This window comes from Somniosus microcephalus, chromosome 6, assembly GCF_052327205.1.
Source record: "Somniosus microcephalus isolate GS21.2 chromosome 6, FLI_Smic_1.0, whole genome shotgun sequence".
NCBI lineage: Eukaryota > Metazoa > Chordata > Chondrichthyes > Squaliformes > Somniosidae > Somniosus > Somniosus microcephalus.
Window position 1 is genome coordinate 41812019 of NC_140992.1, and position 18972 is coordinate 41830990.

Genomic DNA, 18972 nt, shown 5'->3' on the forward strand with positions numbered 1-18972 from the left:
GAGCGGCGATTCGATCATGTTCATAATGACCTCGTGGGCCCACTACCACCGTCACAAGGGTTCACGCATCTGCTGACAATCGTCGACCGTACCACCAGATGGCCGGAGGCCATTCCATTCATGTCCACCACCTCCGCGGACGTCACCCGGGCTTTTCTTTCGTCCTGGGTTGCCCGTTTCGGCGTGCCGTCGGACATTTCATCGGACCGCGGGCCGCAGTTCTCCTCTGCTTTGTGGAACGCCGTGGCTTCAGAATTGGGTGCCAAGCTCCATCGCACCACGGCTTACCACCCACAGGCCAATGGGTTATGCGAACACTTCCATCGTTCTCTGAAGGCATCGCTGCGGGCTACCCTCCAAGGGACCGCGTGGATGGATAAGTTGCCATGGGTAATGCTCGGGTTGCGCACGGCGCCTAAAGAGGACCTGCAGGTGTCGGCTGCCGAACTGGTCTATGGCCAGCCGCTCAGGGTCCCCGGCGAGTTTCTCCCGTCGCCGACGTGTCCGTGGTCCGCCACTGAACAACTGGAGGCTCACCGAGCTGTGGCGCACGCTTTCCGGCCCATTCCGGCTTCACAGCATGGACTGCCTGCGTCACATGTTCCGCCAACGCTCATGAGAGCTAAATTCGTTTTTGTATGGCACGATGCCCACCGTAGTCCCCTCATGTCTCCATACACGGGCCCCTTCCGGGTACTGAAGGCGGGCAGCAAGAGTTTTCTGGTAGACGTCGGCGGGACGCCCGACTACATTTCCGTGGACCGCCTCAAGGCTGCACACCTGGACCTCGGCCAGCCAGTCGAAACAGCGCAGCCGCCGCGTCGTGGGTGACCGCCTGCGGCCGCTACGCCTGGCCCATCGGCCCAGCTCCTCTCCTGCACCATCCATTCCTCTCCGGGAATATCGGAGTCGTTCCGACAGGATTGTCCGACCTCCTCTGCGACTGACTTTGATGATTAAAGACACTTCTGGGGGGGCGCATGTGGTAAAACCACCAATGAACTCCTGTACAAATGAATAACTGTCTTTAAAGCAATGTTACAGCACCTATGTCCGTTTGCTGAGTGTAAACAAGCTTTCTGTAAAAACCCTGAAACAACGCGATGACGTCATCACGTTGGTCACGTGGTGCCCCGAGTGGCGGGAAACATGATGACGTCATAACGTCAGAGGTGGGAGGTTCTGAGTTCAGACCTCGTGGAACAAGCTACTGTATAGACCTGTTTGCTGTTGCTCCTGCATGTTTTTGTTTTGTTCACCAGTTTAATTAAATTCGGTTAATTTACTGAACTGACTCGACCTCAGTGATTTAGATAGGAATCCGTTGATTCCTACAAAATCAGCATTATAAACCCTTACTAAATGTATGGGTACTATTGGACCAGACTTTCATCACCTGCCCTCACCAAACTATAATGTTCCCGCCCCCATTGATTATAAATGACAGGAACATTGAGTAAGGGCGAATCCAGAACTGCAGACACAGCCCATTGATTAGAAACTGTGAAATAAACTTGAAATTTCCGAGTAACTCACTGATTTACCACAATAGTTTTATCATATTCTGCAAACAAAATATCCCTATTGTGTATGGACACTGAAAATTGTCGGGAAATTCTGATTGTTTAATTTTTAAGGAAAACAAAAGATCTTGCTTGAAAACATCTAGATTCTGAAAAGCAAAGAGAAATGGTAGTTGGAGGATAATTTCCAAATCATCAATTGCAGAGAATGCGTACATTTGAAGATTTCCTACCATCACAAAGAGAAGTGTTGTTTATGTTGATGCTGAAGCCAGGACAACAACTGCAGGTGTAGTTTCCAATTGTACTGTTGCAGATTTGTTGACAGGTTGATGTGTTGGTTGCACATTCATCGATATCTGGAGAAAAAAGTCCAATTACTCCTCGCTCAGCTTGAGTGACATTTGGCCGTACACTGTCAACCTAAATCACAGCCCAGAATTTGCGGTGGGTTATAATAGCGAACGAACACCGTTCGCTGTTATTACCATTTTCAAACTGACCGCAACTTCAGGATATAAAAAAGAAAGACTATGGGGGAGAAATTCGGTGTCGCCCTGTTTGAGACACAATTATCGGCCGGGCGCAAAGTTTAGCGCCTGGCGCAAATTATCACCTCTGACTGCAAACTTGGCTTCTATCGCCCCTGGAGATGATTGCAGCGCTAAATCAGGCGCTACACACCTGTCTTAAGTTGCAAAGGCTGAGGAGCGAGGCGCTAACTCAGAGCGTTGGTGAAGCTCAGGTGATGTCAGTTAGCAATGGAACATAGACACAATGGCGCCGGCCAGTTCTTAAAGGGGAGGGTCGACGTTGCGCTCCAGCCACACCCTGCTTATTGCAGCCTTGAATCTCAGCCTGGACAGACCTCAACCACAAAGCTGCTGCAAAGAGCTATGGAGGGGATCAGGGAACGAGATCAGCGCTTCAATGACCAGGCCTTGGTGGCTGTGGTTGGCACATTGGAGCACCAAAGATCAATACTGTACCCAGAGAGTGGCAGGAGGCCATTGCCCCACAACTATAGAAGAGCGTGGAGGGAGATGGTTCAGCACGTCTCCTCCAGGAGCATGGAGCCCAGGACCCACACACAGTGTCGGAAAAAGTTCAACGACCTCACTCGGGTGATCAGGGTGAGTGGCTGCTTATCAATACCTCTCCATCCCTCCATCTCAACCTCACTCTATGGCCAGAAGGTGTAAAAGCCCCAATGCCCAACACTCATCCAAGACCTATGGCCAACTCATAAATACACACGCACATTCCACACCTTGCATACATTAAGGGCTGTTCAACTATGGGAGGCACATCAGGCAAGCACATGGCAGCATACATTAAGGGCTATTCAACTATGGGAGGCACATCAGGCAAGCACATGGCTGCATATTTACTCAGACGCCATCCCTTTTCTTGCAGGCCAAGCTATTTCAAATAGGTGGCAGCAGCAACAGACGGGTGGAGGGCCGCCTCAGCTGCAACCCCTCAGCGATCTTGAGGCGCGCGTCCACAGGATCATCGCAAGCCAGGTGATAGCTCCCGTGGCCGCTGGAGAGGTCGACCCCCTTCGGGACAGCAATGGTAAGTTCCTCAGCTTTCTCTCCTCTCTCATTCCACTTGTCCCTCACAGTACCAACATTTTATACTTTCAATCCAACTTACTAAATCTCTCCAATCCTTGCTCCTTCACTGCCCCTCTGTCCTGATGCTAAAGCCACTCTTGTACCTCCCTGCTCCACTAGCTGAGGAGACGGGCCCTCAACCAGCCAGTGGGAGTGAAGCTGCAGGTAAGGAGGAAGAGGAAGCCGGAGCCTCAGCGCCAGCGTCTCCCGAGGGAGCCCATGCCCACACTGGGACTACGTCTTCCCTGGAGGAGAGCAGGGGGAAGGGTCTGATGTGGGTGAAGCTCCAGGACCCAGCAGGCTGCAGCAACGCCATGGGGGTAGGGAAGCTCAGGGGCCATCTCCTCAGAGGGAGAGTAGGCCAGCGAGTCCTGCTGCACTGGACGCAGAGGAGGAGCAGCTCATCGCTGAAATGAACACCCAGGCGGTGGACATGCACACTCCCTGGGTGCAGTGGGAAGGGTGCCCAAATGCATTGAATCACTGGTAAGGAGTGTGGAGCACTCCACTGTAGCACAGGCGGACGCAACGCAATGGCTTAGTGCTGCAATTCAGTCACTAGCTGCCGTGATCCAAACTCAGACTGCTGTTATGCAGTCTCAGATTGAGGCAACGCAAGCACTGACTGCTGCCATCGTCGCTGGTTTGGCCACATTGTCTCGGGGCTCTTACGGTGCCACAGCAGGCCAGCAATCTGTGCTCAAGCAGATTGCTCCAGATGCTGAGGTGCTACCCCATGGGAGTGCCAGTCTGTCAGTCGAGTAGGGAGGTGCTGTCCTCTCTCAGGATGACAGCATTCCTGCTCCCGCCACTGTCACTTCCCCATTGCACTTGCCACCACCTGCAACACAGCCAGCCCAGACTGCTGCCGCCCATGCAGAGCTGGTGCAGTCTGCAGCCAGGGCCTCCAGGCCCAGAGCTGGTCGAGGGCGTCCTTCAAGGGCATCTGTTGTCTCAGGATCTGACATTCAGCAATCTTCCACCAGCCTTGCTGCAGCCTCTGGGGCCCAATTACGGAGGAGCAGTGGTGTGGGAAGGGGGTAAGTGCGCAAGGAATGGAGATTACCCTCGAAGGGCAAAAAATAGGAGGTCTCAAGAAATGTTGGGAAAGTTTTTATTAAAGGCCGAGGTTTGTCTGATAACTTTTGTTTAGTGTTTTGGCCATTACCTCCAGCTTGTGAGAAGCAGTTATGTTAATTAATGATTTGTTGTGTGTGTTTCTATTAGTTTGTCATGAATAAATGACACACACAGAGTTTGTAAAATAAAAAAGTTGTATTCAGAATGTACATGTTTGGCCTTTGGAATCATTGCTGCCTTGGCCAGCTATAAGGGTTGCGGGTTGCTTTCCATCATGTTGTTCTCCATGCCAGAAGCCATCTTCTGAGTAGGGGTCTAGAAGTGGCTTGTTATCAGCCATTGACGGACGGCCCTCGCAGTTTCAACATTGTGGGCCTCCCTCCCGCCTTGGTGCTGCTGCTGATCATCCTCCTCCTCTTCCTCCTCCTCTTCCTCCTCCGGTGGTGCACCTGGTGGCATTGGCTGCATCCTGAGGATTGCCACATTATGAATCATGCAGCACACAATTATGAAGAGGGAGACTTGCTCAGGAGAGTACTGCAGGGCTCCTCCTGAGTGGTCCAGACAGCAGAACCATTGCTTGAGCATGCCGATCGTCTGCTCAATTATGTTCCTGGTAGCAATATGGCTCTCATTATAATGCAGCTTGGCAGGGGTGTTGGGGTTACGGAGCGGTGTCATCAGCCAGGTGCAGAGTGGATAACCCTTGTCCCCGAGGAGCCAACCACTTGGCTGATGCGGTGCCTGGAAAAGGTCTGGCACACCAGTCTGGCGCAGGATGGATATTTAAGGAATGTAGCCCTTGCGGTTTTGGAAAACCTCTGCATTTTCATGTGGGGCCAGCAATGCCTCATGTGTGCAGTCAATGGCGCCCTGCACCATGGGGAAGCCTGCTATCCTCGCAAAGCCACATGCACGTTCATGCTGTTTGGCCCGGGTCATGGGGAAAGAGATGTAGTGGCGCCTCCTTTTATAGAGGGCATTTGTCACCTCCTGGATACAGCAATGGACCGCAAACTGGGAGATATTGGCGATGTCTCCAGTAGCTGCTTGAAAGGAGCCGGTAGCATAAGAATTCACAGCCACTGTCACCTTCACTGCCATCGACAGAGACGTCCTGGTCTTCAGCTGAGGCTGCAGGTCTGGTTGCAGCAGGTGGCAGCGCTCAGTGACCACCTCCTTGCTGAAGCGCAGCCTGTGCAAACGTTGCTCCTCAGACAAATGAATGTAGGAGAACTGTTCCCGGAATACCCTGGGAGGGTAAGGTCTCCTGCGCAGAAGCCTGTTGGCCCTTTTCCCTCTGGCCATGTTTGCCACTCTCTCTCTGCATCTCTGCTGCCTCCGGTTCTGCAGACGCAGGACAACGCCCCAAATCAGTGCAGCCCCCATAGTCTATTGACAATCGAAGCAATGAAGGTCAAGTCCAAAAGAACCTGCAAAGTGCTGCTCAGTAGACAAAACTACTTCACACAGCGTTGAATCTCTCCAGAAGTCTCTCTCTCTCAGAATCTCTCTCTCTCTCTCAGAATGCGTGATGCAAAAATGTCTCCGACAAAAAAAAGCAGGAAGAGGCCGCCTTTAAATAGTGCTCCCCCAGCCCCTTCCCGACTGCAAAACGTTCCACTCTCCCTGTCGTTGCTAGCGGCTGGCGGAAAGGAAGGGGGCGCCACTCAATATCCGGTTCGGGGCGCTACTGGGGCGTTGCACACTCGACTGACGTCACGATCTGCAGGTGCAGGAGATCGTGGCGGTAGAGTATTGCACCACCGCAAAAACTCTGGTCAATTTCGCAAACGGCGCAAACATTGCCGCGCCTGGGCGCTACATGCTTTGCACCCCGTTAGCGCCCTCTTAAGACACAAACGGGAGATGCTAATCAACCAAATTTTTCCCTATAGGTCATGCTCATCCTAACGTGGAAATCCTGAAGTTGCGTTCAGTCATTCACTGTTGCGACGCTGGCTGTGCTGTGCCCGCCATCCCCCCAAACAGCCGGTAATCAGTGTAATCTGTGAAAATATCAAACTGACAAAACTTCGGCTCTTCCGCAGTAATATCACTGTTAAATACCCCATTAAAAATTAGACCATTTTAGATTAGGTGAAACTGGGGTATTAACAGCATATTGACTGCTAAACTAAGGTTATGGCCCTGAAAAACTAATTTTAATTTTGCGGAGTGTCACATTTATTCATCTAAATAAAAATTAACATTTTTAAGAAACTTTAAAAAAAAATTAATATTTAAAAAAATATTGTTCATCTTTATTTCAGGTTTGCCTTTTCCCCCTGCGAGAGCCACAATCTTTGTTTTGCTCGCTGTAACATTTTAAAAAAGTTAGAATCAAAGGAACTTACCCACTTCCTGCTTTGAGAATTCTGCATTTTGATTGGCTTCTTCGACAGCATGCACACATCACAGTAGCTCTTCGCTGGGAATCCCCATGAAGTTGTATTGATTTCAATTACGCGTCAGAAAAACCGAACTTCTCACCACAGAGATCACAAAATCTTTGTGGGAAGCTTACTTGGGGGCAAGGGGCGAACGCCTTTGCTTCACCGCTAACTGCAAATTACAGGTCCACATATTTTCAACACATCACGATGCACTACGTAATGTCAGATTTCACTTTACATTCAGTAGCAATATCATTAGATTTCCTACCATCACAAAGAGAAGTGTTGGTCTTGTTCATATTGAAGCCAGGACGACAACTGCAGGTGTAGTTTCCAATTGTATTTTTGCAGATTTGTTGACAGGTTGATGTGTTGGTTGCGCATTCATCGATATCTGGAGAAAAAAGTCCAATTAATCCTCGTTCAGTTTGAGTGACATTTGGCTGTACATTGTCAACCTAAATTACATGTTTTCAACATATCATGAAGCATTATATAATGTCAGATTCCTTTTTACATTCAGCAGCAATATCATTAGTGTTGTTTATCATTAAAATATAAAATTGGCATTAAAGAACGCTACTAATGTATGGCTACTATTGCACGTGACTTTGTTCACCTGCTCTCACCAAATGATAATGTTCCTGCCCCCATTTATTATAAAAAACAGGAACATTGAGTAAGGGCGAATCCAGAACTGCAAACACAGCCCACTGATTCGAAACTGTGAAATTAACTTGAAATTTCCGAGTAACTCACTGATTTACCACAATAGTTTTATCATGTTCTTCTTTCAAAATATCCCTATTGTGTAAGGACATTGAAAACTATAGTATTACCACTTTGAAAGAGACAGCAACTTCAGGATATAAAAAAGACTATAGGCCATGCGCATCTTAACGTGGAAATCCTGAAGTTGCGGTCAGTCATTCACTGCTGCGGCGTTGGCTATGCTGTGCCCGCCATCCCCCCAAACAGCCGGTAATCTGTGTAATCTGTGAAAACATCAAACTGACAAAAACATCGGCTCTTCCGCGGTAATACCCCATTAAAAATTAGACCCTTTTAGATTAGGTGTAACTGGGGTTTTAACAGCATATTGACTGATAAATGAAGGTTATGGCACTGAAAAACGAATTTTAATTTTGTGGAGTGCCGAATTTTTCCAACTTAATAAATATTGGGCCAGAAATTCGGGTCCCCACAGGGAGTATGCGCTGGGTACTCACGCGTAGGCCCAACGAAAGTGCCGGTTTCATGCATGCACTGCACATGCGGGGGAAACCGGAACTTCCGTTCCCTTGAAGGAAGGGGTTTACTGGTCGAATGTGTGCGCCGGAGAGGCAGCGCGTGTGCCTGGAACTTCCGTTTTTTTCACAGATTTCTCCGGGAGGGTAAGTTTCTAGCAGCTACGCTTTTAAAAAGCAGTCGCAAGGCCTGCTTTTAACAAGGCAAGTGGTGAATTAAGTAAAATTAAAACATTTTTTCCACAGGTTTATTATTTTTAAATACTTTAAAGAAAATGAAGTTTATTTTTAGCCCCGTTAAAAACTGTAATTATTTTTTTCAAAAATTTAAATTATTGTTTAAAATAGTTATTTTATGTAATTTATAGTTATTTTAAAAATGTGATTTAAAAAAAAACTTATTTTAAGTTTTAGTTATATTTTGGGGCCGATCTGTATTTCATAGATTTAGACAGGTCTTCCTGTCAAATCTATGAATACAGATTCCCTGCTACGATTGGCTCTCCATGGCCCACAGCACAACGGCCGGCACGATAGGTAAGTGCAGGTCGGGGGCTTGCACCCGTGGGAAGCCTCCGACCCGAATTTCTGGCCCATTAAACATTTTAAGAAACTTAAAAAAAATGTAATATTTTTTTAAAAATTGTACACCTTTATTTCAGGTTTGCCTTTTCCCCATGTGAGAGCCACAATCTTTGTTTTGCTCGCTGTAACATTTTTAAAAAGGTTAGAATCAAAGGAACTTACCCACTTCCTGCTTTGCTGTCTGTGAGAATTCTGCATTTTGATTGGCTGCTTCGACAGCATGCCCACATCATATTAGCTCTTCACTGGGAATCCCCATTAACTTGTATTGATTTCAATTATGCGTCAGAAAAACCGAACTTCTCACCACATAAATCACAAAATCTTTCTGGGAAGCTTACTTGGTGGCAAACGGCGAATGCCTTTGCTTCGCACTGACTGCAACTTACAGGTCCACATGTTTTCAACACATATTCGTGCACTATGTAATGTCAGATATCGCTTTACATTCAGAAGCAATATCATTAGATTTCCTACCATCACAAAGAGAAGTGTTGGTCTTGTTTATACTGTAGCCAGGATGGCAACTGCAGGTGTAGTTTCCAATTGTATTGTTGCAGATTTGTTGACAGGTTGATGTGTTGGTTGCGCATTCATCGATATCTGGAGAAAAAAGTTCAATTACTCCTCGCTCAGTTTGATTGGCTCTTGGTCGTACATTGTCAACCTAAATCTCATGTTTTCAACAGATCAAGATGCATTATATAATGTCAGATTCCTCTTTACATTCAGCAGCAATATCATTAGTGTTGTTTCTCTTTAAAATATAAAATTGGCATTAAAGAACCTTAATAAATGTACGGATACTATTGCACGTGACTTTGTTCACCTGCCCTTACCAAATGATAATGTTCGTGCCCCCATTTATTATAAATGACAGGAACATTGAGTAAGGGTGAATCCAGAACTGCAAACACAGCCCATTGATTAGAAACTGTGAAATAAACTTGAAATTTCCAAGTGACTCACTGATTTACCACAATAGTTTTATCATATTCCTCTTTCAAAATATCCCTATTGTGTATGGACACTGAAAACTATAATGAGTCTCTGATTGTTTCATTATTGAGGAGAAAAATGCTTTGCTTGAAGCCATCTGTATTATGCAGGGCAATGAGAAATGCTAGATGGAGTATAATTTTAAAATCATCAATTGCAGACAATCTGTCGGCTAAAAATTAGTTAGCCCCCTGAAAACACACGTGGGGATCGTGATGCGCGATTACCACGCGCCCGTTCAAAGGAACGCAGGCACGCTAACTATGTGCTGCCTGCTGATTAGCATGATTTTGGCGTTCAGCCCAGCGTTGAATGCACTAAGTGACTGAACGTTCAGCAGGGGTCCTCAGTTTGTGTGAGGCTAGCACCAATTAAAGTTTGCCTGCACTTCTTAAAGGCAGTCTGCAACTTTTAAAGGGGAGGTGCATTGTACGTGCAGCAGCTGGTTCAATTGGCTGGGGAAGAGAGTGAGAGCAGGAAAAAATAATCATGTCACCACAGGGGAGACAGCGTATGCCAAAGTTATCTGATGCAGCACTGGAGGTCTTAGTGCATGATGTCAACACTATCAGAGAGGTCCTGTTTCCACAGGGGCCATACATTGTCAACCTAAATCACGGCCCGGAATTTGTGGTGGGTAATAACAGGGAACAAACAGCGTTCGCTGTTACTACCACTTTGAACCTGACCGCAACTTCAGGATATACCTCATGCGCATCCTAAAGCGGAAATCCTGAAGTTGCAGTCAGTCATTCACTACTCCAACAGAGGCTGCGCTGTGCTCCCCCACGCTCTCCCTCACACAGCCCGTAATCAGTGTAATCTGTCAAAACATCAAACCCACAGAGATCACAAACTCTTTGTGGGAAGCTTACTTCGGGGCAAGTGGCGAATGCCTTTGCTTCGCCACTGACTGCAAATTACATGTCCACATGTTTTCAACACATCATGATGCACTATGTAACGTCAGATTTCACTATACAATCAGCAGCAATATCATTAGATTTCCTACCATCACAAAGAGAAGTGTTGATCTTGTTCATACTGAAGCCAGGACGACAACTGCAGGTGTAGTTTCCAACTGTATTGGTGCAGATTTGTTGACAGGTTGATGTGTTGGTTGCACATTCATCGATATCTGGAGAAAAAAGTCCAATTACTCCTTGCTCAGCTTGAGTGACATTTGGCTGTACGTTGTCAACCTAAATCATGGCCCAGAATTTGTGGTGGGTTATAAAAGCGAACGAGCAACGTTTGCTGTTATTACCACTTTGAAACAGACCGCAACTTCAGAATATAAAAAAGAGTATAGGTCATGCGCATCCTAATGTGGAAATCCTGAAGTTGCGTTCAGTCACTCACTGCTGCGACATTCGCTATGCTGTGCCCGCCATCCCCCCAAACAGCCGGTAATCAGTGTAATCTGTGAAAACATCAAACTGCCGAAAACTTCGGCTCATCCGCGGTAATACCCCATGAAAAATTAGACCCTTTTAGATTAGGTGTAACTGGGGTTTTAACAGCATATTGACTGCTAAACAAAGGTTATGGCCCTGAAAAACTAATTTTAATTTTTGAGTGTCAAATTCATCCAACTTAATAAAAATTAAAATTTTTAAGAAACTTAAAAAATAGCAATATATAAAAAAATATTGTTCATCTTCATTTCAGGTTTGCCTTTTCCCCATGTGAGAGCCACAATCTTTGTTTTGCTCTCTGTAACATTTTTTAAAAGTTAGAATCAAAGGAACTTACCCACTTCCTGCTTAGCTGTCTGTGAGAATTCTGCATTTTGATTGGCTGCTTCGACGGCATGCCCACATCATGTTAGCTCTTCGCTGGGAATCCCCATTAACTTGTATTGATTTCAATTACGCATCAGAAAAAATGAACTTCTTACCACTTAAATCACAAAATCTTTCTGAGAAGCTTACTTGGGGGCAAGCGGCGAACGCTTTTGCTTCACACTGACTGCAACTTACAGGTCCACATGTTTTCAACACATCATCATGCACTATGTAATGTCTGATTTCACTTTACATTCAGGAGCAATATCATTAGCTTTCCTACCATCACAAAGAGACGTGCTGGTCTTGTTCATACTGTAGCCAGGACGGCAACTGCAGGTGTAGTTTCCAATTGTATTGGTGCAGATTTGTTGACAGGTTGATGTGTTGGTTGCACATTCATCGATATCTGGAGAAAAAAGTTCAATTATTCCTCGCTCAGTATGATTGACACTTGGTCGTACATTGTCAACCTAAATCACATCTTTACATTCAGCAGCAATATCATTAGTGTTGTTTCTCTTTAAAATATAAAATTGGCATTATAAAACCTTACTAAATGTATGGATACTATTGCACATGACTTTGTTCACCTGCCCTCGCCAAATGATAATGTTCCTGCCCCCATTTATTATAAATGACAGGAACATTGAGTAAGGGCGAATCCAGAACTGCAAACACAGCCCATTGATTAGAAACTGTGAAATAAACTTGAAATTTCTGAGTAACTCACTGATTTTCCACAATAGTTTTATCATATTCTTCTTTCAAAATATCCCTATTGTGTATGGACACTGAAAACTATAGTGAGTCTCTGATTGTTTCATTATTGAGGAGAACAAAATACTTTGCTTGATGCCATCTGGATTATGCAGGGCAATGAGAAATGCTAGATGGAGCATCATTTCCAAATCATCATTTGCAGACAATCTGCCAGCTAAAAATTTGTTCGCCCCCCGAAAACACACGCGGGGATCGTGTTGCGCGATTATCACACATCCGTTCAAAGGAACGCAGGCACGCTAAAAATGTGCTGCCTGCAGATTAGTATGATTTTGGCGTTCAGCCCAGCGTTGAATGCAGTAAGTGGCTGAACGCTCAGCAGGGGTCCTCAGTTTGTGTGAGGCTAGCACCAATTAAAGTTTGCCTGCACTTCTTAAAGGCAGTCTGCAACTTTTAATGGGGAGGTGCATTCTGCATGCAGCAGCTGATTCAATGGCTGGGGAAGAGAGTGAGAAGCGGAAGAAATAATCATGTCACAACAGGGGAGAGAGTGTGTGCCAAAGTTCTCTGACGAAGCACTAGAGGCCTTAGTGCATGATATCAACACTAGTAGAGAGGTCCTGTTTCCACATGAGCCGTATATTGTCAACTAAATCACGGTCCAAAATTTGTGGTGGGTAATAACAGCGAACAAACAGTGTCAGTTGTGAAGAGGATGTGAAGAGGCTTCAAGAGGATCTCAACAGGCTTAGTGAGTAGGTGAGAACATGGCAGATGGAATATAATGTGGATAAATGTGAAGTTATCCACTTCAGTAGAAAAAACAGAAAGGCAGTGCATTTCCTAAATGGTGAAAGATTGGGGAATGCAGATGCTCAAAGGGACCTGGGTGTCCTTGTACATGAGTCACTGAAAGTGAATGTGCAGGTGCAGCAAGCCATTAGTAAGGCAAATGGTATGATGGTATGTTGGCCTTTATTACAAGAGGATTTGAGTACAGGAGTAAAAGAAGTCTTACTGTAATTATATAGGGTCTTGATGAGACCACACCTGGAGTACTGTGTACAATTTTGGTCTCCTTACCTAAGGAAGGATGTACTTGCCATAGAGGGAGTGCAAAGAAGGTTCACGAGACTGATTCCTGGAATGGCAGGACTGTCGTATGAGAAGAGATTGAGTAAACTAGGCCTGTATTCTCTTGAATTGAGAAGAATGAGAGGGGATCTCATTGAAGCAGACAAAATTATTACAGGGCTTAATAGGGTGGATACTGGGAGAATGTTTCCCTTGGCTGGGGAGTCTAGAACCAGGGGCCACAGGATAAAGGGTAGGCCATTCAGGGCTGAGATGAGAAGAAATTTCTTCACACAGAGGGTGGTGAATCTTTGGATACCTCTACCCCAGAGGGCTGTGGAGGCTCAGTCATTGGCTATATTCAAAACAGAAGTCGATAGACTTCTGGCTAGTAAAGGCTTCAAGAGATATGGCGATAGGGCTGGTGAATGCAGTTGAGGTAGTAGATCAGCCATGATCTCATTGAATGTCGGAGCAGGCTCGAAGGGCCGAATGGCCTACTCCTGTTCCGACTTCTCATGTTCGCTGTTATTACCACTTTGAAACTGACCGCAACTTCAGCATATAGCTCATGCGCATCCTAAAGCGGAAATCCTGAAGTTGCGGTCAGTCATTCAATGTTCCAACAGAGACTGCGCTGTGCTCCCCCACACTCCCCCTCCCACAGCCGGTAATCAGTGTAATCTGTCAAAACATCAAACTCACAGAGATCACAAACTCTTTGTGGGAAGCTTACTTCGAGGCAAGGGGCGAACGCCTTTGCTTCGCCGCTGACTGCAAATTACAGGTCCACATGTTTTCAACACATCATGATGCACTACGTAATGTCAGATTTCACTTTACATTCAGAAGCAATATCATTAGATTTCCTACCATCACAAAGAGAAATGTTAGTCTTGTTCATACTGTAGCCAGGATGGCAACTGCAGGTGTAGTTTCCAATTTTATTGTTGCAGATTTGTTGACAGGTTGATGTGTTGGTTGCGCATTCATCGATATCTGGAGAAAAAAGTCCAATTACTCCTCGCTCAGTTTGATTGACCTTTGGCCATACATTGTCAACCTAAATCACATGTTTTCAACACATCATGATGCACTGTATAATGTCAGATTCCTCTTTACATTCAGCAGCAATATCATTAGTGTTGTTTCTCTTTAAAATATGAAATTGGCATTAAAGAGCCTTACTAACTGTATGGATACTATTGCACGTGACTTTGTTCACCTGCCCTCACCAAATGATAATGTTCCTGCCCCCATTTATTATAAAGGGCAGGAACATTGAATAAGGGCGAGTCCAGAACTGCAAACACAGCCCATTGATTAGAAACTGTGAAATAAACTTGACATTTCCGAGTAACTCACTGATTTACCACAATAGTTTTATCATATTTTTCTTTCAAAATATCCCTATTGTGTATGGACACTGAAAACTATAGTGAGTCTCTGATTGTTTCATTATTGAGGAGAACAAAATACTTTGCTTAAAGCCATCTGGATTATGCAAGGCAATGAGAAATGCTAGATGGAGTATAATTTCAAAATCATCAATTGCAGACAATCTGCCGGCTAAAAATTAGTTAGCCCCCTGAAAACACGTGGGGATCGTGATGCGCGATTACCACGCGCCCGTTGAAAGGAACGCAGGCATGCTAACTATGTGCTGCCTACTGATTAGCATGATTTTGGCGTTCAGCCCAGCGTTGAATGCACTAAGTGACTGAACGTTCAGCAGGGGTCCTCAGTTTGTGTGAGGCTAGCACCAATTAATGTTTGCCTGCACTTCTTAAAGGCAGTCTGCAACTTTTAAAGGGGAAGTGCATTCTGCGTGCAGCAGCTGGTTGAATTGGCTGGGGAAGAGAGAGGAGGAAAAAATAATCATGTCACCACAGGGGAGAGAGCATGTGCCAAAGTTATCCAATGCAGCACTGGAGGTCTTAGTGCATGATGTCAACACTATTAGAGAGGTCCTGGTTCCACAGGGGCCATACATTGTCAACCTAAATCAAGGCCCGGAATTTCTGGTGGGTAAAAACAGGGAACAAACGGCGTTCTCTGTTATTACCACTTTGAAACTGATCACAACTTCAGGATATAGCACATGCGCATCCTAAAGCAAAAATCCTGAAGTTGCGGTCAGTCATTCACTGTTCCAACAGAGGCTGCGCTGTGCTCCCCCACACTCCCCCTCCGACAGCCACTAATCAGTCTAATCTGTCAAAACATCAAACTCACAGAGACCACAAACTCTTTGTGGGGAGCTTACTTGGGGGCAAGCGGCGGACGTCTTTGTTTCACCGATGACTGCAAATTACAGGTCCACATGTTTTCAACACATCATGATGCACTACATAATGTCAGATTTCACTTTACATTCAGAAGCAATATCATTAGATTTCCTACCATCACAAAGAGAAGTGTTGTTCATGTTGATGCCGAAGCCAGGATGGCAACTGCAGGTGTAGTTTCCAATTTTATTGTTGCAGATTTGTTGACAGGTTGATGTGTTGGTTGCGCATTCATCGATATCTGGAGAAAAAAGTCCAATTACTCCTCGCTCAGTTTGATTGACCTTTGGCCGTACATTGTCAACCTAAATCACATGTTTTCAACACATCATGATGCACTGTATAATGTCAGATTCCTCTTTACATTCAGCAGCAATATCATTAGTGTTGTTTCTCTTTAAAATAGGCTCCTGCGTCTGTTTGCACCAGACGTAAACTTTTTGCAGGGTAATTAAGGCGCAATAGCTGGGCAATTAGCCCAACTTTTCGTCAGTACACTGATTTGAATGGGTAGGTGAAACGTGCAACGAAGCCGGCGCGCAGTCGGAACTTCACAGATCGCAACTTCGGAATTTAGCACAGTTTCAAAGTCAGTCTGACTACGCACTCTTAGAGTACATCATCATACCGACCACAGACTCAGGGCCATTGAGTAATGGCGAGTCCAGAATTACAAAACACAGCCCATTGATTAGAAACTGTGAAAGCTGCTTGAAATTTCATGGTAACTCACTGATTTACTACAATAGTTTTAACATAATCTGCAATCAATATATCCCTATTGTGTAGGGACACATGATAATTGTCGTGAGTCTCTCATTATTTAATTATTGAGGAGAACAAAAGACTTTGCTTGAATACATCTAGAATGTGCAGGACAATGGGAAATGTTAGTTGAAGGATCATTTTCAAATGATCATTTACAGATACTCTGTATATTTGAAGATTTCCTACCATCACAAAGAGAAGTGTTGTTCATGTTGATGCTGAAGCCTGGATGGCAACTGCAGGTGTAGTTTCCAACTGTATTGTTGCAGATTTGTTGACAGGTTGATGTGTTGGTTGCGCATTCATCGATATCTGGAGAAAAACAATCCAATTACTCCTTGCTCAGTTTGAATGCCATTTGACCTAAATCACGTATTTTTTAATCACAACTTGATGGACTTTATCAAGTCAGATTCCTTTTTACATTCAGCAGCAATATAATTCATGTTGTTTCTCATTAAAATTTAAAATTTAGGGAAGAGTGACCATAATATGATAGAATACTATATTGAGTTTGAAAGTGACTTAGTTAAATCCGAAACTAGGGTCTTAAATCTAAACCAAGCAAACTGCGTAAGTCTGAGGTGCAAAATTGCACCGGCAATCGCGAAATTCATCTCCAGCTTCCCTGGAGGTGATTGGAGCACTAAATCAGCCACTACACACGTCTCTTAAGGCACTAACATTGGGGAATGGTGCGCTACCTCAGAATGCTACTCAAGCTCTGTAGCTGTCAATTACCTAGCACCCAGACAGACTGGCACCTTCCAGTTCTTAAAGGGAAGGTTCAATCATGCTGCACAGCCTCACCCTGATCATTGCTGCTTGTGAGCTGGACCTGCGAGAAGGTGCAATTCTTCAACCAGGAATCTCACGGTTGCTCACAGGCCCAGGGAGAGAGCGCACCGGTTCAGTGACCAGGCATTGGAGGCTCTTTTCTGGCTGAACCCCCCTTGAAAAATGTCCTTGCAAATGAGGCAGAGTTGAGCGCAGCATTGAGGCCCACGGATCCCAGGGGCGCACCATTGTGCGTATGTGAACCTGGGATCATGTGGAGCGAGGCTCCTTTTACTTCCTGACTCTTAGCCAATCAGGAAACAGAGGAGATTGCTGATTTACCCACAACTCATTTTAATAATTTAGCAGCCAGAAATGCTATTTTATTAATCAATTACAATCATTGTAATAGTATTTAATACCCAAAGCAAGATTATAATAAACAAACCTATAATTACAGTCTTATAGTCCTAGCGAATTTGTTTCTTTTCTATTACACTAACCAACTTTTGATTAATTGACACAATCTAAAATCGGGAGTTTAAGGGCTGGATTTTAATTCAGGGGCAGGTTGGGGTCGTGTAATCCTCATTTCATGTTATCCACACGAATCTAAATCGATGTGGGAGATTGATGCGATTTTAACTTAATTGTCCAATTGAGTTCGAACGTGTGGGAACCCATGGTAAATGAATTTTGAGAGTCTGAACTTCGCATCCGATGATGTCATCATTGCTGCTGCATTACGGTCTGCAACAAGCCTTGCTTCTTCTGCAGGCTGCCAACCTTTTGGCCTTCAATGCTAGAGTGACCTGGAGGCAGAACGGCCAGTGAAAGACCTAGGTCTGCTCCCAGGTTTGACGACGTTGCCCTGCAGGCTCTGGTTGAGGGAGCAAGAGCTCATAAAGAGTTCCTCTTCCCTTCTTCAGGGAGGCAGAAGCCTCCCCAGCAGACCAAGGCTGTGTGGCTGCAAGTGGCAGAGGAGGTCAAAACCTTATCGGTAACCCGCAGAACATGGATTCAGTGCAGGAAAAGATTTCATGACCTTCTGCACACTGGAAATGTGAGTATGAATTTCCCATCAGCCTCAATCTGATCCCCATTGCCTTTCCTCACCAGCACTCAGCTTTAGCAATCTCTTCCTCCACATCCCACTTGACACTGACATCCATGCACCCTTACCCATTCCTTTTCTCTCTATGGTCACATTCACCTAACTATTCGACTATGCAGCCCTCATACTCCCTATCACTGTGATGCTATGAAAACAACAGACAACACACAGGGAGGGCCCTTGGTCTTGCCACCTCACTCCATCTTTGTCTCCTTCTAAGAATCTATGCTATGGAATCTCTACACTCACCCTTTCATTCTCACTCAACCTCCACTTGTCTCCCTCATTGCAGGAAAAGAGAGCTCACAATAAGCAAGAAAGAGTGAGGACAGGAGGAGGGCCACCCTCAGTAGCCCACCTCACCCCCTGGGAGGAGGCCCTCCTGGAGATAGTCGGAGTGGAAGAAAATGCGCAAGTGGGGGACGCACAGACGGGTGCATCACAGCAAGCTGGTGACAGGATAGTTTTCCATCTGTCTCATTGACATTGCATGAGTCGCTGATAATGATTCTGAAGTTCTAGCAGATGGACTTACGATCATCTGCAATATGCAATGTGCATGTAACCTTGGCATCACATCTCTGACTCTTTCCTTTACTCCCCCACAGGACTATCGACAGCACCCGTCCCCACTAGCCAGGAGCAAGAGCCTGAACATCAAGACTCCTCAGACGAAGCTGCAACATCTGCGGGCGCAGCATCAGCAGAATTAAGCACACCCAGCACCACTGCAGACATTCACACCTCGGTGGGACCTTCGGGACATAGAGTAGTGTTGTCACCTAGTGTATCACAGCTCAGAAATGAGCATCAGCAGATTGTGGAGACAGGGACAGCAGTGCAGAGTCCTAGTTGGAGGGCACAGGACTCTGCCAGCTCGGCTCAGCTGCATGTCGAACCTCTGACTCTGGGTCCATCCATAAGATCAGCGGTGCTGGAATTCCAGGAACAGATGCCGGAGTCTCTGGCAGGTTGTGTCTCCAGGGTCGCTG

The 18972-nt window shown here is 45.6% G+C and overlaps 1 protein-coding gene across 1 annotated transcript in view; it reads right to left on the reverse strand.

Moving 5' to 3' along the window:
• Positions 1-18972, reverse strand: part of LOC147115643 (uncharacterized) — a 59652-nt gene that overhangs the window by 36468 nt on the left and 4212 nt on the right. Inside the window, exons 3-5 of the mRNA XM_085990227.1 lie at positions 15437-15562; positions 10462-10587; positions 8928-9053 (exon numbers count right to left, since the gene is read on the reverse strand). Of these exons, the coding sequence (XP_085846353.1) occupies positions 8928-9053; positions 10462-10587; positions 15437-15562 (378 nt within the window). The remainder of the gene's footprint in view (positions 1-8927; positions 9054-10461; positions 10588-15436; positions 15563-18972) is intronic.